Below are 26,010 nucleotides of genomic sequence, written 5' to 3' on the forward strand. Positions count from 1 at the left end.
AATTCTCTTTCCTTCTCAGTGGTAAAAGCACATGCTGTATAGTAGTCTGTTCACACTGATGAGCAAGACAGGGCTATACTGTTTCCCTATTAAACACAGGAACCGTGAAAAACACACTCATTGTCTTTATGAATCATGATGGAAAGCCATACAGTGTTAGAGCTCGCTGTACTTTATATTGTTTTCCACTAAAGTTCTGAATACCAAACCCATGTTGGTCACATTTCTTTATTAAAAGCAATAAGATGCCATATTGTCAGCAGCAGGTAGATGTACAGTAGTAATTATACAGAAAGAGATGATTACACAGAGGGAGATAGAGAAAACAAAATACAAAGACAGAACATGGTGTGAGAGACAGTAGGATTGTTCCTTTCAGGAAGCTCCTGCTCTATAGACTGCACTCTACTAAACCACTCGGCCGGTAGAGACCAGAGCACTCGGCCGGTAGAGACCAGAGCACTCGGGCCGGTAGAGACCAGAGCACTCGGGCCGGTAGAGACCAGAGCACTCGGGCCGGTAGAGACCAGAGCACTCGGGCCGGTAGAGACCAGAGCACTCGGGCCGGTAGAGACCAGAGCACTCGGGCCGGTAGAGACCAGAGCACTCGGGCCGGTAGAGACCAGAGCACTCGGGCCGGTAGAGACCAGAGCACTCGGGCCGGTAGAGACCAGAGCACTCGGGCCGGTAGAGACCAGAGCACTCGGGCCGGTAGAGACCAGAGCACTCGGGCCGGTAGAGACCAGAGCACTCGGGCCGGTAGAGACCAGAGCACTCGGGCCGGTAGAGACCAGAGCACTCTGCTAAACAGGGCCCCAGGTTGTCATCCTGATTGATGTGATCATCAACCAATAATAATATCACTCCCTGCCGTCATCATCAAATCCACAGGATTCTAGAGCAGACAGCTCCTAACAGTGACATGATGTCATACTCACGTCATCATCAATAAATAAAGAGATTGACACAGAGACAGACATACTTTTTTGATGACATGATATTCCCAGTTTGAGTAATCAGTTATTCTGTACATAATTGAAAATCATATTATGGAGAAAAGAAAGTGGGCACACTGGGGTCCTTGAAGACCAGGTTTAAGACTGACTGGCCAAATCGCAACCAGGATCACTCACAGTCCAAACTAAAGCCTTGTTCTATTTAGGTCCCTAGACCCTTAACCTAACCCAGGGCTCTCCAACCCTGTTCCTGGAGAGCTACCCTCCTGTAGGTTTCCACTCTTATTACAATCAGGTGCGTTAGATTAGGGTTGGAGCGAAAACCTACAGGATGGCAGCTCTCCAGGACCAGGGTTGGAGAGTCCTGCCCTAGCCCTTAACCCCATGGTGTTCACTGAAGGGGTAGGAGCAGGGGACCGAAATGGAAGCAGCCACACCAACTAGCCCTCCTCAGTCCAGCTACAGTGCAACACACACTAAATAAAAACAGTCCCCTCATCATAGTCTTCACTTGTTTCTCTTGTAGATTTTCTTGGCGAAATTGAGGAAAACTGCGTGTGGAAGGTTTTGGGCGTGACGCGCGATGAGTTTCTGTAAGCGCTGATAGCTGTCATCTTCGTATTGGTGGTACAGGGTGGGCATCTGTAGGGTGTTGTACAGTGCTTTCACCTTCTCCACACTCACACTGTCATGCCGACCATAACATGACTGGAAGAGGAAAATAAAATAAGTGAATTATTGCTCACCAGAGATAGTCTAGTCAGAGCAGTTTACTGTATTGAGCTATGTAAAGACATGAATAAATGCATTCATCCCCTCCATCCATCATGGTTGACCTCTCACCTCCAGCTCTGCCCTTTGTTCCGGGGTCATGACCCCTAGAGCGGTCACCACCAGCCAGCCGCATTTGTTGTCCTGGATGTCTGTTCCAATCTTCCCCGTCACCGCCGGGTCACCATAGCAATCCAGGTAGTCATCCTGGCAACAGAGAAACATTGTTAAACAATGCTGTTATGACATTGTTCGTGTGTGTGTGTGTGTGTGTGTGTGTGTGTGTGTGTGTGTGTGTGTGTGTGTGTGTCAGTCTCATAGAATTACTGTGGTCTCACCTGTATCTGGAAGAACTCTCCCATCTCCAGTAAGATGTGCTTGGCGTTGTTGTGTTCCTCTTCACTGTCGATGCCCGCCTGGGAATTATTCAGAAAGAGATACTCCATTTCTATAAGTTACAGTTTCTGCACCTTGTATAATGAGACTGACCAGACATTACAACACTAAACACTCACCATGTACATGGCTGCTGCCACAGGGAGGTAGAAGGAGTAGAAAGCAGTCTTGTACTTTACTATGGCCTTATATCTGACACACAGGGAGAGGGAGGGAGAAAGAAGAAAGATTATACCCTTCCAAACCCCAACAGCCATACACTCATTCTGTCAACAACACCCAATCACCTGTACCTTAAATCTCCATACATATCTCACACACACACACCTCTCCATGGTGAAGCGGTTGAGGTCTATTTGACCAGGAGGAGCGGTCATCAGGTCCAGTGCCTGGCCCAGCTCTGTCTGGAAGGACGTCTGAAACACACAGGGACAGAGAAACAATAGTCAGCTACAGCACAAGAGTCAGCTGTGTGTGTGTGTGTGTGTGTGTACCTCAGTGAAGAGCTCCAATAGGTGTACGTAGTAGGGCTGTGCCCTGCAGTGTCTGCGCAGTAGTCTGTAGATGGATCCCTCCAGGAGGAAGGAATCATTGATGGCATCCAGACCCACTCTCTCCTGAGAAACAACAGCCATGTTACTGACTGAGCAAACCCTTTAAACCCTACTACGTTAACAGGGACACATGGTGTTGTTTGCAGGTGATGCAATATGGAAATTGATGTAAGCTTACAGTTAGTTTTGGGTAAACCAGTTGGCTGACCATAACCATGCTTTTAGATTAGACTACAATTCTTGTGTGAGCGATAACATTAGTCAGTCTCACCCTCTTGTACCAGCAGGGCTGACCTCGCCGAGTCACTGAAGCATCCATGATGTCATCAGCTACCAGGAAGAACGCCTGGAGCTGAGAGAGAGAGAGAGAGAGGAGAGAGAGAGAAATAAAAAGTCAGCGTTAGTCACTTCACTGTGGTACCTCAGCAAAGTGCTAATTGATGCAATAACTGAGTGTGTGTCTCTCACCAGCTCAATGCACCAGCCAACCAGCAGGGCCCGTCGCACAGCATCCTGGGTCAGCTCAGTGGGAGGAACAAGCTCCCTCAAAGAGCCAATCACAGACAGACCTCTGTTTCTTTTTCCTCCAGGAGTGTTGTAATGCAACACCTAAGAGAAAGAGAGACAGAGAAATAGAGATGAGTTGTATGGCATCTTTGCACATCTCAATTTCTCAAATCAAACCCAAGAAACTACCCCTAGACACTTCTCATAGATCTGAAAGAGAAATACTTTTTTTTTTAACACTTCCTATGGTGGTCTCAAAACCCCTACACACCCTACCTCTCGGAGTCTGTTGAGAGCGTCAGCGAGGACAGAGTCTGTGAGGTCTTGCTCTGTGAGCTCAGTCACCAGCTCCTCAAACTGGGCTTCAAACAGCTGTGGGTCTGACTGCACTGCCCCCGAGTGGTGGGTCCCGTTGCTGCAACTACTGTCACCCTGAGAGCAAAGGACATTTCAGATTGTGAGGGACAGGCAAGAGGGAGATTGGAAACTAATGATGTTGCTTTCTAAGCAACACATGTTAATACAAGGTCTGGTTTGTGCTTATCCCCCCCCAAAAAAAATGCTGACACAGAAACATAGTTCACAGTGTCAACGACAACAACTCTCAATTTGTTAGCTAACAGTACTAAGAGTTGGTTGGCTATACCAATGTAGCTAACTAACTAAAACTGTAAGCTCATTACACACACAAGCAGAAAGGGTGAACATCTTTACAGCAAACTGCACAACTACAGTAAATGACAGCTAGCAACATCCCAGCGGTGCTGTCAGCAGTAGCTTCAACAGTCTGTTCTCTGCAGTAATGTGACGAATTTGAGGTGAAACTAACTAACAGTCTGTGTTCACTATTGCGAAAGACCCAGATAAACAAAGTCTAATAATAGAGATGACCCACTAACATTAGTAAAAATAGCAAGTTACCTTGGCTAGAATACGACTAGCTAGCTAACGTTACCTAGCTACTGTAGACAGCGCTTAGTCTCCAGATAGTAAACTTGTCTGGCTAGACATTCACGACACAGAGCGATATCAAGCCTGAAAGTTAGATCCCTTTCATAAATAGATAACTAGATAAGCAATTACACACTAGTTGCAATATCTGCAGTCCTTCTTACCATGATTATCTTGTCCTTGCTCGTAGTGACAGTCTGTTTGGCAAATCCCTCTTCACTGGTGTTTCTTTACCTGTCGAATGGGAGAGTATGACGCACACAGAAGTTGGGAATTCGGTGTATTGTAGTTTTTGACCACGTTGGCGTTTATTTTATCGCTTAGCTTCTGAACTACATGTCCCGACAGCCTTCGGAGTGATGGCAGGGCCGTGGGACCACAAGGCTTCATATGACATCGAGCCTTTTGATTCGATAACGCCATCGAACCAGGATGGGCTTTCGGGCTGACTAACCAATAGAAATCCGGAAGAGGAGGAGTTTAGATGGGGGGACATGTCTGATGTTCAGAGAGTTTTGTGGTGAAAGGAACTGCCCTCAAAATATGTACATTAACCCAATCAATTGCTTAGCATGAGTTAGAGGTTTCTTGGCTAATAGTCTAATACATGAAACAATATATAATATGCAACAATAAATCTGTGCTTGCATAAGAATAGAATAAAATGGAATAGCGCATTTAGACTAGCTACACATTTTGAACGCATTACACACATGAACACTTTCATGTTGTGGATAATTTATTCAATATGTTGAAATACATGACTTGCATTAAAAGTTCTTGCATTAGAACATTTACATATCATATTTGAAGAGAATAATATGTTTATTCAGTTAGGCTCTATCACTTCAAGCCATACAATTATACAATGTGCAAAATAGGAGGTAGAAATTATAGCAACATTTTTAACACAGCTCGGTGCTTCTGTGTGTTTGAGTGTGTGTGTGTGGTTGTGTGTGTGTGTGTGTGTGTGTGTGTGTGTGTGTGTGTGTGTGTGTGTGTGCGCATATGTGTATCTGTGTGTTGTGTTTAAATCAGTTACATACATAATTGTGTGTATATTCAAAACTTCAGTCTTCACAATATCGCCATTGAGTGTATAACTCTTGTCCGACTGGGTTGAGGTTAGCCAGCTTTCTAGTCCAATGCAGACAGTATGTCCTCTAAGAATACTGCACGCTTTGTGTCGTCCAACCTCCAGTATCAGACTATAATATGCAGATTCTCATAGTTCCCACTAAGTCTTGCTGGAACTACCATCCTGAATATCTGATCCCCAACATCTATACAAACGTATCTGTACATTTATTGCAAGAATCTCTTTAGTGCTTTTGGAATCATACTGAGGTGCAATTTATCATACATAACCGTTCAGCCAGAGCCATACACATCACAGAGTTCGTGGATGATAGTTAGTTAGATCTCAGTATATCTACGGCTCTGGGTTCAACAGCACAACATTGATCCATCCCCTTCACTATACATTAACACATTTCCAAAGGCTCAGAGCAACTAGGTTTTGGGTGCAAGAGAGAGAGAAAGGGAGAAAAGTAAGAAGCATTGCCAAAACATGCAGCTAAAGTCATTCTTAGGGGGAGGTTAGTTATTTTGTAGGATTTGATACACAGGGAGGGAAGTTGTAGTATTTGACCAAGGCTCCTGTTCATTTGGAGTACATTATGGGGGGTTGTAGCATAACATACAAATCAAATCGCTATGTCCAAGGTCATCTCAGAGAGAGGAAACGCCGAGTTTGGGAGTATGATGTCTTAGACCGGTGTAATAGAGTTAGTTTTGAGTTTGGGGTAGATGGTGTGTGACTTTTTGAGTTTGAGGCACCTTTCTTCTGAAGGCAGTTTGGAGATGGACTAGGTAAGGGGTGTTGAGGATTACATGTTGATTTTACCTCAAGAAAATGAACCACAAAAAAAATGACTAAAATAATAACGATGTAAGATTGTAAACATACGGCGACACTAGCAGGCCATTAAACTTTCACTGTCAGTGGGCAAAACGAGTGTATATTTTCTGTACATTTTACAGTGTCATCAGGAGAAAAGGAAGGTTAACCATTTCACGAGTGGAAGACAAAAAGGTGAGTTCCGTGAACACTTAAAGTGAGTTTCGCTCCGGATGAAGAGCTGGACTAATGAACGTACATTTGAGTTTTGAAAAAGAGTGAGCAGTTTAATGAGTGTATGCGGTTCGTGTGAGAGTGATGTTCACAGCTCCAGAAAAGTGTTTACCTTAGACACAGATCTAGGATCAGCTTATGCTCCACTGATCCTAACCTTAACCATTAGGAGGAGAAACACTAAACTGACCATAGCTCAGAGTCTAGGGGAAACTTCATTATCCTACTCCTTCTCTCCATCCTCTCTAGTCTTGAAGTTAGAGAGAGATCCCAGAGAGTTGGAGAGGACAGATAGAGTTGTGTTCAGTATGGCTAGGTGGAGGTTGAAGATAGGAGGTTAGTTGAGAGGTCAAAGTTCAGGAAAGGAAGGCCAGGCGCAGGTGCAGAGGAGGGCTCCAAGGGGAAGGAGGAAGGGAAAGAGGAAGGATGCATGTTGAAAGTATTGGAACAAGGCTGTAGCAAAGGTCCAGTCGTTCCCTCCTCATAGTGCTGACTCCCTCCACCGCCCATCAGGATACGTCAGTAGCCTGTTCCTTCATCCTTCCTCTCCCATGTCTAACTCATCCTCCACCTCTCCTCCTCCCTTTGTATCTCTTCTTCATTAGACCATACCATGCCTCCACTCTCCTCTGTGTGGGTACACTTTCTGCCTCCTCTCCTTTTCCTCCCCCTCCCCTCCCATCTTTCCTCCCTCCTCCCCCTCTCACAGGGCTGACTCTGTGTACAGCGCCCCTGATGACCCGTGAGGGGGGTTGGCTGTCAGTAATCGCCATAGCGATGCAGAGGAGGAGGAGCTTAAGTCGCCGCAGCTGCGCAAGTGGATCCCCTCCGTCACAGGGGTTTGGTTGCTATGACGGCGGTTGTGGCGGCTGTCGCTATGGGAGTGGTGGTGACCACGGTGATGAGGGTGTGGGGGGTGGGATCCCTGGCTGGCCCCCCAGGAGTTACGTAACACCTGGAGACAGACAGACACTAGTGTGAGTGTGTGTGTCTGTATGTGTGTGTGAGTGTGTGTGTGTATTTACTGTATGTGTGTATATGTGTCAGTGTGTGTTACCTGCTCTAAAGGGAGATGGCCTGTCCCGTTGCCCTCCACCCCGCCTCTCCTTTTCTGACCTTGTCCGGTGTTCCCAGAATGCTCTGCGGCGGACGCCAGGTTCCGTTTGGAGCGCTGCAGGAAGCGAGCCACCAACCCCCTCGTCACCTGACAGGAAGAAAAGGAGAGAGGATGAGAAATGAGGACCTGGCATAATCTTTCTACATACAATATGTCCATTTCTAGATATAAGTATCTTTGCAGAGTTTATGGCTGCTGTTATTAGTCTTTTTCAGCCATTACACACCTTGAGGTCCCCAAGAGAGCGGTTGCATTCTTTGGGCAGGTGCAAGGGAGAGTTGGCGGGGCCTTTGGAGAGGGGCAAAGTGCGCCCCATGGTGGCTGCCTTCACACTGCCCTTCCTGGGGAGGAGGGCTGAGGGGGGCACCAGAGAGGAGCGGGGCAGCAGGCATGACTCAGAGGACGGAACTGGGGAATACAGACAGAAACTATAATCTGTAGTGTCTAACCCAAGGGTGGTCAATACTGCCTTCTCTAACCGCTAACCTTTAACTTCTCACCTGTGTCTGTAGAGGTCTGAGAGCCCTCCCTCACTCCTTTACTGCCCACTGAGCCACCACTGAAGTCAACTAGAGCAGAGAGGGAGGGAGAGAGCAGAAAGGGAGGGAGAGAGCAGAGAGGGAGGGAGAGAGGAGAGTGGGAGGGAGAGAGGAGAAAGGGAGGGAGAGAGCAGAGAGGGAGGGAGAGAGGAGAGTGGGAGGGAGAGAGGAGAGAAGGAGCTAGGAGAAGGGAGAGAGGGTGGGAGAGATGAGAGAGGGAGGGAGAGTTGAGAAAGGGAGAAGAGAAGGAGGGAGAGAGAGGAAGGGAGAGAGGAGAAAGGGAGGGAGGAGAAAGGAAGGGATAGAGGAGAGAGGGAGGGGTCAGAGGAAAGAGAGAGGGAGGGGAGAGAAGAGAAAGGGAGGGAGAGAGGAGAGAGGGAGAGAGAAAGAGGAGAGAGTGAGGGAGAGAGAGAGAGGGAGAGAGGGAGGTATGATATAGATATGAAATGCAAACTATCACCTCGCCTTTCTTGCATAGTGTATTCATAGCGTGATCATAGTGTGTTATATAGTGTGTTCATAGTGTGAGTTGTAAATCACTAACACTGGATGTCTGTACATGTGTGTTGTGTGTGTGTGTACCCACCTGTATCAGCAGAAGAGCTGAGGCCAGGCTCGCTGTGTGACCTCACTAGGGTCAGAAGCCCGTCACTATCCCTCCTCTCGCTCCTTCCACCCTGACGACGCAGGTATAACGGCTGTAGGGGGAGGGGCACCCCGTTGCCCTGACCACCCTGCTGATTGACAGCTAAAGATGAGGAAGTGGCAGGAGCTGCAGAGGCAGAGGCGGAACCGCGTCGTAAAGGGGTGCAAGACCCGACTTGTTTCTCTAGGATAGAGGAGCCCTGGTGAGAGGTGGTGCCCCCTAGCAGCTCCAACTGGGAACAACTACTGGCCAACATAGCCTGTCGCCTCAACACTGGAGACCTGCAAAGAGGGGGGAGGGGGAGGGTTGTTCTCTTTTGAGAAGGAGCTGTAAGAAAGTGGCTGTGAACTGTGTGTGTGATTGTCCTTGTATTTACCTATATGTATCTGTAGCAGTGCTAGATGAGGAGCAGGAGTTGGACCTCTCTCCTCTGTAGCATCGCCTGGCCCTGGGGCCCACCAGGGGACTCTCTACCAGGGGACTCTCCGGGGCTTGGGGAGGGGGGCCACGGAAGCTCACATACTCCCCTCCTTCTCCCCCGTCTCCCCCCCTCCACTCCCCCGGTGCTCCCTCTCTCCCCCCTAGCACTCACCCCCAACCCCACGAGGCAGGAGTCCTCTGAAGGTGAGGAGTCATCTGGGATGTCAATGATCTCCGACATCAACAGAGAACCACTGTCCATGGAGACTGGATGGAGGGAGACGGTTCATTTACTTGTTTATATTAGGCTCAATTTATGAATTGGCAGTGTTGCCTGTTTACAGTTGAAGTCGGAAGTTTACATACACTTAGGTTGGAGTCATTAAAACTCGTTTTTCAACCTCTCCACAAATTTCTTGTTAACAAACTATAGTTTTGACAAGTCGGTTAGGACATCTACTGTGTGGAAGTAATTTTTCCAACAATTGTTTACAGACAGGTTATTTCACTTATAATTCACTGTATCACAATTCCAGTGGGTCAGAAGTTTCCATACACTAAGTTGACTGTGCCTTTAAACAACTTGGAAAATTCCAGAAAATTATGTCATGGCTTTAGAAGCTTCTGATAGGCTAATTGACATAATTTGAGTCAATTGGAGGTTTACCTGTGGATGTATTTCAAGGCCAACCTTCAAATTCAGTGCCTCCTTGAGTGAAATCATGGGAAAATCAAAAGAAATCAGCCAGAATTTTTTTTTACTAGGATTAAATGTCAGGAACTGTGAAAAACTGAGTTTAAATGTATTTGGCTAAGGTGTATGTAAACTTCTGACTTGAACTGTAGGTAAAGAACCAGAGTCAATGGGCCCTTCATGGAAACTCTTCATTCAATACAGACTGGTAAAAACATGAATAATAGAGCTGAAGTGAACAGAATGTAGCATGTGACTCTCACCCTCTCCGCTGAAGGCAGTGGATGTGGCCCTCTCTCCTGACAGCTCGTTCCCATGGCTGTCAAACACCGTGGCCTAAAGACAACCACACAGGACATGTGTTTAATAGACACACACACCCGCATGCACACGTACACACATACAAACACACAGAGGCAACTGTCCTGTATTCCTGCTTAGCACGTTCTCTCTCTCTCTCTCTCTTTCACACACACACACACACACACACACACACACACACACACACACACACACACACACACACACACACACACACACACACACACACACACACACACACACACACACACACACACACACACACACACACACACACACACACACACACACACACACACACACACCAGGAAACATGTCCAGATTCCCCCACTGACCTGGCTAGCTGCTCTCTGTCCCATCACTAATTCGTAAGGAGGGGGACAGTCAGTGGGGTACAGAGGCACTGGACTCTCCATCGACCCGTTATAGGTGATACTGAGGACATATAGATACACAGACAAACAATGAGGACTGATTTTATTGGCTATTTACAAATGCTAGCGTGTGTGTAATAACAATATATATATTTGTGTTTACAGTTTGTTTCCCAATTGCTAACATGCATTGGTCAAAACTGAAGTCACATTGTGAAAACTCTTCACACAGTCAGCGACACAGAAATGTATTTGGACCAAACTGTGAATCATTTTTCATTGCTTTCACACAAAATGCATCCAATGACCACATTCTCCAAAATCCATGAACTCTTTTCTCATTCATACTCCAACACCTGCAAAACTATATACTTGCAGCACGTTTTCAAATGCTGACACACTGTTTCCAAAACTGTGAAAAAAACACATTCAAAACAGAATGATGGCAAATATCGCGCATTTCTGCAGTAACCTGATTGAAACATAGGGCCAACCGCACCAGCAGAATATTTAATAATTCCAAACACAGCTGATTGCAATGTCAGCTGAAAGCCTACCCAAGTGTCCTGTTTTTGGTCTCGCTACCAAACAGACAAAAGAGGACGGCTTAGGAATGATTTAGCTTGGAAACATGGATCAAGGAAGACAGGTTGGTGGGGAAAGAAGAGTGGCAGGGAGAGGGAGAATGTGTGGAGGACAAAGGAGAGGAAGACCAAGAGCGGTGGTCTCTGATGAGATAAGGGCCACAATTATTGACCATGTTGTAAACCATGGTCTCTCTTGAACTACATATTACAGTACATTTTTACATGTACTGACATTTTGAAATATATTGCTAAAAAAAATAAAGGGAACACTTAAACAACACAATGTAACTCCAAGTCAATCACACTTCTGTGAAATCAAACTGTCCACTTAGGAAGCAACACTGATTGACAATAAATTTCACATGCTGTTGTGCAAATGGAATAGACAACAGGTGGAAATTATAGGCAATTAGCAAGACACCCCCAATAAAGGAGTGGTTCTGCAGGTGGAGACCAAAGACCACTTCTCAGTTCCTATGCTTCCTGGCTGATGTTTTGGTCACTTTTGAATGCTGGCGGTGCTTTCACTCTAGTGGTAGCATGAGACGGAGTCTACAACCCACACAAGTGGCTCAGGTAGTGCAGCTCATCCAGGATGGCACATCAATGCGAGCTGTGGCAAGAAGGTTTGCTGTGTCTGTCAGCGTAGTGTCCAGAGCATGGAGGCTCTACCAGGAGACAGGCCAGTACATCAGGAGATGTGGAGGAGGCCATAGGAGGGCAACAACCCAGCAGCAGGACCGCTACCTCTGCCTTTGTGCAAGGAGGAGCAGCAGGAGCACTGCCAGAGCCCTGCAAAATGACCTCCAGCAGGCCACAAATGTGCATGTGTCTGCTCAAATGGTCAGAAACAGACTCCATGAGGGTGGTATGAGGGCCTGACGTCCACAGGTGGGGGTTGTGCTTACTGCCCAACACCGTGCAGGACGTTTGGCATTTGCCAGAGAACACCAAGATTGGCAAATTCGCCACTGGCGCCCTGTGCTCTTCACAGATGAAAGCAGGTTCACACTGAGCACGTGACAGACGTGACAGAGTCTGGAGACGCCGTGGAGAACGTTCTGCTGCCTGCAACATCCTCCAGCATGACCGGTTTGGCAGTGGGTCAGTCATGGTGTGGGGTGGCATTTCTTTGGGGGGCCGCACAGCCCTCCATGTGCTCGCCAGAGGTAGCCTGACTGCCATTAGGTACCGAGATGAGATCCTCAGACCCCTTGTGAGACCATATGCTGGTGCGGTTGGCCCTGGGTTCCTCCTAATGCAAGACAATGCTAGACCTCATGTGGCTGGAGTGTGTCAGCAGTTCCTGCAAGAGGAAGGCATTGATGCTATGGACTGGCCCGCCCGTTCCCCAGACCTGAATCCAATTGAGCACATCTGGGACATCATGTCTCGCTCCATCCACCAACGCCACGTTGCACCACAGACTGTCCAGGAGTTGGCGGATGCTTTAGTCCAGGTCTGGGAGGAGATCCCTCAGGAGACCATCCGTCACCTCATCAGGAGCATGCCCAGGCGTTGTAGGGAGGTCATACAGGCACATGGAGGCCACACACACACTCACTGAGCCTTATTTTGACTTGTTTTAAGGACATTACATCAAAGTTGGATCAGCCTGTAGTGTGGTTTTCCACTTTAATTTTGAGTGTGACTCCAAATCCAGACCATGAGTTGATAAATTGGATTTCCATTGATTATTTTTGTGTGATTTTGTTGTCAGCACATTCAACTATGTAAAGAAAAAAGTATTTAATAAGATTATTTCTTTCATTCAGATCTAGGATGTGTTGTTTAAGTGTTCCCTTTATTTTTTTGAGCAGTGTATATTGATTGTTTTGTGTTTTTCAGTAGGATCCAAAGGTTGCCTCCCATAGGAGGGAGAGTATGAGTGATTATACTATACATGTTGATGAGAACTAGAACCCTCACAGTACTGTACAGTATGAGTGATTATACTATACATGTTGATGAGAACTAGAACCCTCACAGTACCGTACAGTATGAGTGTTATACTATACATGTTGATGAGAACTAGAACCCTCACAGTACCGTACAGTATGAATGATTATACTAGACATGTTGATGAGAACTAGAACCCTCACAGTACTGTACAGTATGAGTGATTATACTATACATGTTGATGAGAACTAGAACCCTCACAGTACTGTACAGTATGAGTGATTATACTATACATATTGATGAGAACTAGAACCCTCACAGTACTGTACAGTATGAGTGATTATACTATACATGTTGATGAGAACTAGAACCCTCACAGTACCGTACAGTATGAGTGTTATACTATACATGTTGATGAGAACTAGAACCCTCACAGTACCGTACAGTATGAATGATTATACTAGATATGTTGATGAGAACTAGAACCCTCACAGTACTGTACAGTATGAGTGATTATACTATACATGTTGATGAGAACTAGAACCCTCACAGTACTGTACAGTATGAGTGATTATACTATACATGTTGATGAGAGCTAGAACCTTCACAGTACTGTACAGTATGAGTGATTATACTATACATGTTGATGAGAGCTAGAACCCTCACAGTACTGTACAGTATGAGTGATTATACTATACATGTTGATGAGAACTAGAACCCTCACAGTACTGTACAGTATGAGTGATTATACTATAGATGTTGATGAGAGCTAGAACCCTCACAGTACTGTACAGTATGAGTGATTATACTATACATGTTGATGAGAGCTAGAACCCTCACAGTACTGTACAGTATGAGTGATTATATGTTGATGAGAACTAGAACCCTCACAGTACTGTACAGTATGAGTGATTATACTATACATGTTGATGAGAACTAGAACCCTCACAGTACTGTACAGTATGAGTGAGTATACTATACATGTTGATGAGAACTAGAACCCTCACAGTACTGTACAGTATGAGTGATTATACTATACATGTTGATGAGAACTAGAACCCTCACAGTACTGTACAGTATGAGTGATTATACTATACATGTTGATGAGAGCTAGAACCTTCACAGTACTGTACAGTATGAGTGATTATACTATACATGTTGATGAGAACTAGAACCCTCACAGTACTGTACAGTATGAGTGATTATACTATACATGTTGATGAGAACTAGAACCCTCACAGTACTGTACAGTATGAGTGATTATACTATACATGTTGATGAGAACTAGAACCCTCACAGTACTGTACAGTATGAGTGATTATACTATACATGTTGATGAGAACTAGAACCCTCACAGTACTGTACAGTATGAGTGATTATACATGTTGATGAGAACTAGAACCCTCACAGTACTGTACAGTATGAGTGATTATACATGTTGATGAGAACTAGAACCCTCACAGTACTGTACAGTATGAGTGTTATACTATACATGTTGATGAGAACTAGAACCCTCACAGTACTGTACAGTATGAGTGATTATACTATACATGTTGATGAGAACTAGAACCCTCACAGAACTGTACAGTATGAGTGATTATACTATACATGTTGATGAGAACTAGAACCCTCACAGTACTGTACAGTATGAGTGATTATACATGTTGATGAGAACTAGAACCCTCACAGTACTGTACAGTATGAGTGATTATACTACACATGTTGATGAGAACTAGAACCCTCACAGTACTGTACAGTATGAGTGATTATACTATACATGTTGATGAGAACTAGAACCCTCACAGTACTGTACAGTATGAGTGATTATACTATACATGTTGATGAGAACTAGAACCCTCACAGTACTGTACAGTATGAGTGTTATACTATACATGTTGATGAGAACTAGAACCCTCACAGTACTGTACAGTATGAGTGATTATACTACACATGTTGATGAGAACTAGAACCCTCACAGTACTGTACAGTATGAGTGTTATACTATACATGTTGATGAGAACTAGAACCCTCACAGTACTGTACAGTATGAGTGATTATACTATACATGTTGATGAGAACTAGAACCCTCACAGTACTGTACAGTATGAGTGATTATACTATAGATGTTGATGAGAACTAGAACCCTCACAGTACTGTACAGTATGAGTGATTATACTATACATGTTGATGAGAACTAGAACCCTCACAGTACTGTACAGTATGAGTGATTATACTATACATGTTGATGAGAACTAGAACCCACACAGTACTATACAGTATGAGTGTTATACTATACATGTTGATGAGGACTAGAACCCTCACAGTACTGTACAGTATGAGTGATTATACTATACATGTTGATGAGAACTAGAACCCTCACAGTACTGTACAGTATGAGTGATTATACATGTTGATGAGAACTAGAACCCTCACAGTACTGTACAGTATGAGTGATTATACTATACATGTTGATGAGAACTAGAACCCTCACAGTACTGTACAGTATGAGTGATTATACATGTTGATGAGAACTAGAACCCTCACAGTACTGTACAGTATGAGTGATTATACATGTTGATGAGAACTAGAACCCTCACAGTACTGTACAGTATGAGTGATTATACTATACATGTTGATGAGAACTAGAACCCTCACAGTACTGTACAGTATGAGTGTTATACTATACATGTTGATGAGAACTAGAACCCTCACAGTACTGTACAGTATGAGTGATTATACTACACATGTTGATGAGAACTAGAACCCTCACAGTACTGTACAGTATGAGTGATTATACTATACATGTTGATGAGAACTAGAACCCTCACAGTACTGTACAGTATGAGTGATTATACATGTTGATGAGAACTAGAACCCTCACAGTACTGTACAGTATGAGTGATTATACATGTTGATGAGAACTAGAACCCTCACAGTACTGTACAGTATGAGTGATTATACATGTTGATGAGAACTAGAACCCTCACAGTAATGTACAGTATGAGTGATTATACTACACATGTTGATGAGAACTAGAACCCTCACAGTACTGTACAGTATGAGTGATTATACTATACATGTTGATGAGAACTAGAACCCTCACAGTACTGTACAGTATGAGTGATTATACTATACATGTTGATGAGAACTAGAACCCTCACAGTACTGTACAGTATGAGTGATTATACTATACATGTTGATGAGAACTAGAACCCTCACAGTACTGTACAGTATGAGTGTTATACTATACATGTTGATGAGAACTAGAACCCTCACAGTACTGTACAGTATGAGTGATTATACTACACATGTTGATGAGAACTAGAACCCTCACAGTACTGTACAGTATGAGTGTTATACTATACATGTTGATGAGAACTAGAACCCTCACAGTACTGTACAGTATGAGTGATTATACTATACATGTTGATGAGAACTAGAACCCTCACAGTACTGTACAGTATGAGTGATTATACTATACATGTTGATGAGAACTAGAACCCTCACAGTACTGTACAGTATGAGTGATTATACTATACATGTTGATGAGAACTAGAACCCTCACAGTACTGTACAGTATGAGTGATTATACTATACATGTTGATGAGAACTAGAACCCTCACAGTACTGTACAGTATGAGTGATTATACTATACATGTTGATGAGAACTAGAACCCTCACAGTACTGTACAGTATGAGTGATTATACATGTTGATGAGAACTAGAACCCTCACAGTACTGTACAGTATGAGTGATTATACATGTTGATGAGAACTAGAACCCTCACAGTACTGTACAGTATGAGTGATTATACTATACATGTTGATGAGAACTAGAACCCTCACAGTACTGTACAGTATGAGTGTTATACTATACATGTTGATGAGAACTAGAACCCTCACAGTACTGTACAGTATGAGTGATTATACTACACATGTTGATGAGAACTAGAACCCTCACAGTACTGTACAGTATGAGTGATTATACTATACATGTTGATGAGAACTAGAACCCTCACAGTACTGTACAGTATGAGTGATTATACACATGTTGATGAGAACTAGAACCCTCACAGTACTGTACAGTATGAGTGATTATACTACACATGTTGATGAGAACTAGAACCCTCACAGTACTGTACAGTATGAGTGATTATACTTACATGTTGATGAGAACTAGAACCCTCACAGTACTGTACAGTATGAGTGATTATACTACACATGTTGATGAGAACTAGAACCCTCACAGTACTGTACAGTATGAGTGATTATACTATACATGTTGATGAGAACTAGAACCCTCACAGTACTGTACAGTATGAGTGATTATACTATACATGTTGATGAGAACTAGAACCCTCACAGTACTGTACAGTATGAGTGATTATACTACACATGTTGATGAGAACTAGAACCCTCACAGTACTGTACAGTATGAGTGTTATACTATACATGTTGATGAGAACTAGAACCCTCACAGTACTGTACAGTATGAGTGATTATACTACACATGTTGATGAGAACTAGAACCCTCACAGTACTGTACAGTATGAGTGATTATACTATACATGTTGATGAGAACTAGAACCCTCACAGTACTGTACAGTATGAGTGATTATACTATACATGTTGATGAGAACTAGAACCCTCACAGTACTGTACAGTATGAGTGATTATACTATACATGTTGATGAGAACTAGAACCCACACAGTACTATACAGTATGAGTGATTATACTATACATGTTGATGAGGACTAGAACCCTCACAGTACTGTACAGTATGAGTGATTATACTATACATGTTGATGAGAACTAGAACCCACACAGTACTGTACAGTATGAGTGATTATACTAGACATGTTGATGAGAACTAGAACCCTCACAGTACTGTACAGTATGAGTGATTATACTATACATGTTTATGAGAACTAGAACCCTCACAGTACTGTACAGTATGAGTGATTATACTATACATGTTGATGAGAACTAGAACCCCCACAGTACTGTACAGTATGAGTGATTATACTATACATGTTTATGAGAACTAGAACCCTCACAGTACTGTACAGTATGAGTGATTATACTATACATGTTGATGAGAACTAGAACCCCCACAGTACTGTACAGTATGAGTGATTATACTATACATGTTGATGAGAACTAGAACCCTCACAGTACCGTACAGTATGAGTGATTATACTATACTTGTTGTTAATGTGTTTTTGTAATTATTATTGCAGTCCTGGAATTTCTGGAATTTGTTTTTTGTTTCAACTTTTTATTGTTCACAAGTAAATTACTATATGCAAAGACATAGTAAAAATGAAGGTTATTGAAGCAAATTGCTGCATTTCTGATTCATTCTTGTTCCATATACTTTAGTACAGTCAATAAAGTGAAAAGGTGATATTCTTATTCTATAATGAAATACTGATTTATGTGAAAAATCATTCAAACTTCAAATAAAAGTTAATAATTTATGTAATTCTCCCCGTTAGTGTTTTTTAGGTCAGTGTGTTATGAGTGACTGTATGCTTTCTGAGTGAGAACTGTTGCCAGTGTTTTGGTCAAACAAGCTTATTTTGAGACATGTATGAAGTGTTTTGGTGGTTTGAGTGAGTTTTGGAGGTGAGATTAACTGTTTGGCCAAGATGCATGTTGGTAATGGAGACTGTGTGAAGAGTTTTGAAAAAGTGGCTGTAACAAATGTGTTTCTTGCATATCCCAACTCCCCCTGAGACACCCGCAAGGAGTGGGGTCACAGCCAGGGTCACCATTGTCCAGCGCCCCTGGAGCAATTAGGGTTAAGTGCAATGCTCAAGGGCACAGTAACATATTTATCACCTTGTCAGGTCCGGTATCCGAACCAGCAACCCCAACGCTCTAACCTTCAGGCTACCTGTGTGTGTGTCATTACCTCTGTGCGTCTGTCTCAGAGCTGCAGGTGTATTCAGGGGGGTAGTAGGGGGGCGGAGGGATGGGCGGGACAAACTCCTCAAAGTCCATGATGTTGGTCAGGAAGGCATCCTGAGGAGTGGTGCATTCTGGGTTGACGGAGCGAGAGCGGTGCGGGGCAAGCTAGAGAGAAACAAACGGAGATAGAGGAGGGGAGGAATCATAAGGGATGGATAAAGAAAATATTGTCTGTCTGTCTGTGTGTCTGTTGTGTGTCTGTGTGTGTGTGTGTGTGTGTGTGTGTGTGTGTGTGTGTGTGTGTGTGTGTGTGTGTGTGTGTGTGTGTGTGTGTGTGTGTGTGTGTGTGTGTGTGTGTGTGTGTAGACTCACCAGGTGCACTAGGTCCAGGGAGAAGATGTGTATACTACAGGTGACAGTAGAGAGAGTACAGATGATGGTAGAGAGAATACTCAGACCACAAGCACTGAACAACAGGTCCTGGAACAGAGGAGAGAACACTCAGACCACAAGCACTGAACAACAGGTCCTGGAACAGAGGAGAGGACACTCAGACCACAAGCACTGAACAACAGGTCCTGGAACAGAGAAGAGGACACTCAGACCACAAGCACTGAACAACAGGTCCTGGAACAGAGAAGAGGACACTCAGACCACAAGCACTGAACAACAGGTCCTGGAACAGAGAAGAGGACACTCAGACCACAAACACTGAACAACAGGTCCTGGAACAGAGAAGAGGACACTCAGACCACAAGCACTGAACAACAGGTCCTGGAACAGAGGAGAGGACACTCAGACCACAAGCACTGAACAACAGGTCCTGGAACAGAGAAGAGGACACTCAGACCACAAGCACTGAACAACAGGTCCTGGAACAGAGAAGAGGACACTCAGACCACAAGCACTGAACAACAGGTCCTGGAACAGAGAAGAGGACACTCAGACCACAAGCACTGAACAACAGGTCCTGGAACAGAGAAGAGGACACTCAGACCACAAGCACTGAACAACAGGTCCTGGAACAGAGAAGAGGACACTCAGACCACAAGCACTGAACAACAGGTCCTGGAACAGAGAAGAGGACACTCAGACCACAAGCACTGAACAACAGGTCCTGGAACAGAGAAGAGGACACTCAGACCACAAGCACTGAACAACAGGTCCTGGAACAGAGAAGAGGACACTCAGACCACAAGCACTGAACAACAGGTCCTGGAACAGAGGAGAGGACACTCAGACCACAAACACTGAACAACAGGTCCTGGAACAGAGAAGAGGACACTCAGACCACAAACACTGAACAACAGGTCCTGGAACAGAGAAGAGGACACTCAGACCACAAGCACTGAACAACAGGTCCTGGAACAGAGAAGAGGACACTCAGACCACAAGCACTGAACAACAGGTCCTGGAACAGAGAAGAGGACACTCAGACCACAAGCACTGAACAACAGGTCCTGGAACAGAGAAGAGGACACTCAGACCACAAGCACTGAACAACAGGTCCTGGAACAGAGAAGAGGACACTCAGACCACAAGCACTGAACAACAGGTCCTGGAACAGAGAAGAGGACACTCAGACCACAAGCACTGAACAACAGGTCCTGGAACAGATAAGAGGACAGTCAGACCACAAACACTGAACAACAGGTCCTGGAACAGAGGAGAGAATACTCAGACCACAAGCACTGAACAACAGGTCCTGGAACAGAGAAGAGGACACTCAGACCACAAGCACTGAACAACAGGTCCTGGAACAGAGAAGAGGACACTCAGACCACAAGCACTGAACAACAGGTCCTGGAACAGAGAAGAGGACACTCAGACCACAAGCACTGAACAACAGGTCCTGGAACAGAGAAGGGGACACTCAGACCACAAGCACTGAACAACAGGTCCTGGAACAGAGAAGAGGACACTCAGACCACAAGCACTGAACAACAGGTCCTGGAACAGAGAAGAGGACACTCAGACCACAAACACTGAACAACAGGTCCTGGAACAGAGGAGAGGAGATCAGCACGTAACACACAGTCAGGAGGCCAGGGCAGTTAGGAGCAGTTTGGTTACTGTTTGTAATAATTTATACATACTGCAGCGTGCATCATGTGCCTTGGCTAGTATATTATGCTCTGCTTACATCATCTGCATCAATTATTGTCGACATCAGAAAACGTAGCCCACATACTCTCAGAGAATATAGACGCCACACACACTGAGCTGTCATTAAACACACACACACTGAGCTGTCATTAAACACACACACACTGAGCTGTCATTAAACACACACACACACTGAGCTGTCATTAAACACACACACACTGAGCTGTCATTAAACACACACACACTGAGCTGTCATTAAACACACACACACTGAGCTGTCATTAAACACACACACACACTGAGCTGTCATTAAACACACACACACACTGAGCTGTCATTAAACACACACACACTGAGCTGTCATTAAACACACACACACACACTGAGCTGTCATTAAACACACACACACTGAGCTGTCATTAAACACACACACACTGAGCTGTCATTAAACACACACACACTGAGCTGTCATTAAACACACACACTGAGCTGTCATTAAACACACACACTAAGCTGTCATTAAACACACACACACTGATCTGTCATTAAACACACACACTGAGCTGTCATTAAACACACACACTGAGCTGTCATTAAACACACACACTGAGCTGTCATTAAACACACACACACTGAGCTGTCATTAAACACACACTGAGCTGTCATAAAACACACACACACTGAGCTGTCATTAAACACACACACACTGAGCTGTCATTAAACACACACACTGAGCTGTCATTAAACACACACACACACTGAGCTGTCATTAAACACACACACACACTGAGCTGTCATTAAACACACACACACTGAGCTGTCATTAAACACACACACTGAGCTGTCATTAAACACACACACACTGAGCTGTCATTAAACACACACTGAGCTGTCATAAAACACACACACACTGAGCTGTCATTAAACACACACACTAAGCTGTCATTAAACACACACACACTGAGCTGTCATTAAACACACACACTGAGCTGTTATTAAACACACACACTGAGCTGTCATAAAACACACACACTGAGCTGTCATAAAACACACACACACACACACACACACTGAGCTGTCATTAAACACACACACTGAGCTGTCATTAAACACACACACACTGAGCTGTCATTAAACACACACACACTGAGCTGTCATTAAACACACACACTAAGCTGTCATTAAACACACACACTGAGCTGTCATTAAACACACACACACTGAGCTGTCATTAAACACACACACTGAGCTGTCATAAAACACACACACACACACTGAGCTGTCATTAAACACACACACACTGAGCTGTCATAAAACACACACACACACTGAGCTGTCATAAAACAGACACACACCTTGAGCTGATGTCTGACAGAGTGGCAGTCTGCGTTTAGGTAGAGGACCAGGGTCTCCTCCTCGTTTATAGAGCAGGAGTGTGTTGGAGCGCAACACACACACAACCCATTCTCCACCTGCAAAGCACACACACAGAGGATTAACACACACACAACCCATTCTCCACCTGCAAAGCACACACACAGAGGATTAACACACACACAACCCATTCTCCACCTGCAAAGCACACACACAGAGGATTAACACACATACTCTCCACAGGGCTGTGTGCACCTCTCTGATTCAGAGGGGTTGGGTTAAATGAGGAAGACACATTTTGGTTGAATGCATTCAGTTGTACAACCCATTTCCCCTTTCCCTACATACCTGGCAGGTGAGGAGAGACTTGACCATCTGTGCGTTCTGACAGGAGAGCATGGATCCAGCCAGACTAAGGATGACACACACAGCAGACAGCAGCATGAAGAGGGAGACCTGGAGAGGGAGACATGGGGAGGGAGACATGGGGAGGACTCGTAGGGGGTCAGAGAACTACACATGGGATGAGTAACCTTGGCTGTGACCTAAATACTTGTTCTAGCTGCCTATAGGCTGTAGCTCGGTGGGCTCGGTGTGCAGATGACCTGTGTTCCAATCAGGTAGCAGGTTGGTCCGTTACATACACACGCACAAACACACACACACAAACATACATACACCCAAACACACACACACAAACATACATACACACAAACACACACACACAAACATACATACACACAAACACACACGCACAAACATACATACACACAAACACACACACACAAACATACATACACAGAAACACACACACACAAACATACATACACACAAACACACACAAACATACATACACACAAACACACACACACAAACATACATACACACAAACACACACGCACAAACATACATACACACAAACATACACACAAACACACACACACAAACATACATACACAAAGACACACACACACAAACATACATACATACACACAAACACACACAAACATACATACACACAAACACACACGCACAAACATACATACACACAAACACACACACACAAACATACATACACAGAAACACACACACACAAACATACATACACACAAACACACACAAACATACATACACACAAACACACACACACAAACATACATACACACAAACACACACAAACATACATACACACAAACACACACACACAAACATACATACACACAAACACACACGCACAAACATACATACACACAAACATACACACAAACACACACACACAAACATACATACACAAAGACACACACACACAAACATACATACATACACACAAACACACACAAACATACATACACACAAACACACACACACAAACACACGCACAAACACACAAACACACGCACAAACACACACACACACACACACAAACACACGCACAAACACACACACAAACACACGCACGGACACACACACACACACACACACACACACACACACACACACACACACACACACACACACACACACCATAGACATATAAATAGACACTTGTGTACTACTCACCACAAGAGTGAGTGGTCTTCTCCATGAGATAAGTCCAACTAACCCTGATGCCACAACCTAAGAACAACACACACATTACAGTAAGGAAAATCCATTCATCAATTATCATATCTAGAAAACAATCAACCACAGCCAGGAAATATGGGATCATTTCAATATTCTGAAGAGGTTTCTTCTCCATGTATCCTTTCCTCCATCTGCACTCCATCTCCATCTGACAGAGACATTCTCCATACTGCTTTCACCTATAAAACAGCCTTCTGTCTTTTCAGGGGCGAGTTTCACATACAGATGTAGGATCTTCATTTGAGCCAGTTTGGTGCAGTTTGGACAATAATCCTGCCGCAAAAGGAAATGTGAATTATTATGTGAATTATAATTTGCGGATATTTTTGGAGGGGTTGATACATTTTCAGTTAGGGCAAATCAAGCCAGAAATTTCAAAGTGGAAAAAACTCAAATACACTACAAGTTTGCATTTCATGCTTTGCATGAAATAGTGATCAAATGAAGGCCCCACATCTGTAAAACATAAATCCATTTTTTTGCATTCAGATCATGTTCCTCCATTGCATAATGGACTTATGATTATCCTGCTAAACATGATATTTAGGTTTCCAGGATCGTCCCTCCTTATCAGTGCAGATGAAGGAAAGGTAGTGATTCAGCCCATTTAGAGATGTTCCCACAGGATACTCACAAAGAAGCCGGCCCAGAAGGGGCAGGACTGTCGTACGCGGGCTGAGGATGTGAAGGCCATGCTGGTGAAGGAGAAGGCCAGGACCATGGCCCCCAGGCCCAAGTGGCACAGCCCCAGGTAGAGCAGCAGTTTGGCCCCACCCTGACGGCCAGACATGCCCCGGCAGCTATCTGACCAGCCCCTAGAGCCAGAGGCTGACACTGCACTGCTGGAGTCTGACCGGGATGGCATGGCTGGTGGGCGTGGAAAGTGGTGAGTCTGTGTGCGTGTGTAGGCCTATATTTGGTGTGTGTGTGTGTGTGTGTGTGTGTGTGTGTGTGTGTGTGTGTGTGTGTGTGTGTGTGTGTGTATGTGTGAAAGAGAGATGGAGAGTTTGTTGCTTTGAAAAAAATTCCCCCCCTTTTCACTTTGACCCGGCGTAGTCAATTGGCAGATGACAAAGCGCGTTGTGCAATCCGCAAGGTTCGATCCTGACGCGCCTCAGTGCAGTTTCCAAAAACTCTCAACTCAGAAGACTGGGCTATTAGCATATGAAAACAGCAATAGCTTCTTAGCAGAGTGTATATGTCCTATTAAAACTGCACCCCAGACAGACTTCAACATGTTCACGTGAGGAAAAAAATAAGAAAAATACCTAGGGCTAATCCTTGAGAACCTGAATGCCCTTACGACACACAGCTCCGTTCCTCCGTTCCTCTCTCTCCATATCTCTACCTCCTAAGGCCCATAGCATTGCGCTGGGCGGAGCCCCGAGGCCGCAGTCCTGTAGCATCACCCGTTAATAAGCACCAGATATCCCGTTGTTTCTACGGTAATGAGAAACCACATGTATTGTGTAGGGCGGTGAGTGGGTCTGGATCTTGTCAAGGTGACGAGGAACAAGCATCGAAAAAAGGCCCGAGTTATCCTGTCCTCACGAAGGTCCGGTCCGAAGGATGAGCGAGATAGCTCTTGATCAGATCTTAATTGGTCCGGTCGGCAAACCGTTCAGGTTAAGAAATTACTTAAATGCGTCGAAAGTAAACGTAAATAAATGATAGGAAGTCCATCCTCCTTCAGCCGTCGGCACGTTTGTGCTGTTTTCATTTACTATTCCTCCTCTTTCCATCTTTTTCCTCCGTGGGAGTTTTGCGGTGGACCACAAACTCACCCCCCTCTGTCCTATTCTCTCTTCCCTGCAGCAGTCACGCGGGCCTCCCGTTCTGCTCGTGTATATCCCGGACATCTACCTCACTGCACCGAATTATACGTCACACACACACCTCAAGAGATCGGTTCCAGTTTCACACACATCCGTTTCCCAAGTCAAAGAGCCTTGCTGATGATCATTCTTCTCTTTCCCGTTCACCATCACCCCACCCCTCCATCCTCTCTCCTTCACCATAGTGGCAAAAGAAAGGAATGCCTAGTGTTTGTAAACCGACACGTCGTCATATGACGAAAAGGCACGCAAAACGCGCGAGGAAGATGCGGCAAAGCCCGCGTGTCCTG

At 44.6% G+C, this 26,010-nt stretch overlaps 2 protein-coding genes across 3 annotated transcripts; both read right to left on the reverse strand.

Annotated features, from left to right (window-relative positions):
• Nucleotides 1–212: 212 nt before the first annotated feature.
• On the reverse strand, nucleotides 213–4,436 carry LOC106605924 (farnesyl pyrophosphate synthase). 2 transcript variants are annotated; one of them, XM_014201925.2, is made up of 10 exons: nucleotides 4,300–4,436; nucleotides 3,461–3,616; nucleotides 3,146–3,286; nucleotides 2,949–3,029; nucleotides 2,618–2,740; nucleotides 2,451–2,539; nucleotides 2,243–2,315; nucleotides 2,066–2,143; nucleotides 1,800–1,934; nucleotides 213–1,664 (listed from the first exon to the last, which is right to left on the reverse strand). In XM_014201925.2, exons 1-10 carry the CDS (start codon nucleotides 4,300–4,302, stop codon nucleotides 1,464–1,466), a joined length of 1,080 nt encoding a protein of 359 aa, XP_014057400.1. In that variant the 5' UTR covers nucleotides 4,303–4,436; the 3' UTR covers nucleotides 213–1,463. The 2 variants fall into 2 exon arrangements, with proteins under 2 accessions (XP_014057400.1, XP_014057401.1); XM_014201926.2 differs by lacking the exon at nucleotides 4,300–4,436 and adding an exon at nucleotides 4,106–4,220.
• A 420-nt stretch (nucleotides 4,437–4,856) lies between these two features.
• LOC106605881 (protein FAM189B) lies at nucleotides 4,857–25,958 on the reverse strand. The gene is made up of 14 exons (XM_045717754.1): nucleotides 24,520–25,958; nucleotides 23,820–23,876; nucleotides 22,608–22,715; nucleotides 22,241–22,357; nucleotides 19,152–19,259; nucleotides 18,784–18,944; nucleotides 10,342–10,441; nucleotides 9,949–10,021; nucleotides 8,973–9,258; nucleotides 8,512–8,852; nucleotides 7,887–7,955; nucleotides 7,613–7,794; nucleotides 7,327–7,473; nucleotides 4,857–7,224 (listed from the first exon to the last, which is right to left on the reverse strand). The coding sequence occupies exons 1-14, from the start codon at nucleotides 24,748–24,750 to the stop codon at nucleotides 6,973–6,975; spliced, it is 2,232 nt and encodes a 743-aa protein (XP_045573710.1). The 5' UTR covers nucleotides 24,751–25,958; the 3' UTR covers nucleotides 4,857–6,972.
• Nucleotides 25,959–26,010: the final 52 nt, after the last annotated feature.

This window comes from Salmo salar, chromosome ssa05 (genome assembly GCF_905237065.1).
Source record: "Salmo salar chromosome ssa05, Ssal_v3.1, whole genome shotgun sequence".
Classification (NCBI taxonomy): domain Eukaryota; kingdom Metazoa; phylum Chordata; class Actinopteri; order Salmoniformes; family Salmonidae; genus Salmo; species Salmo salar.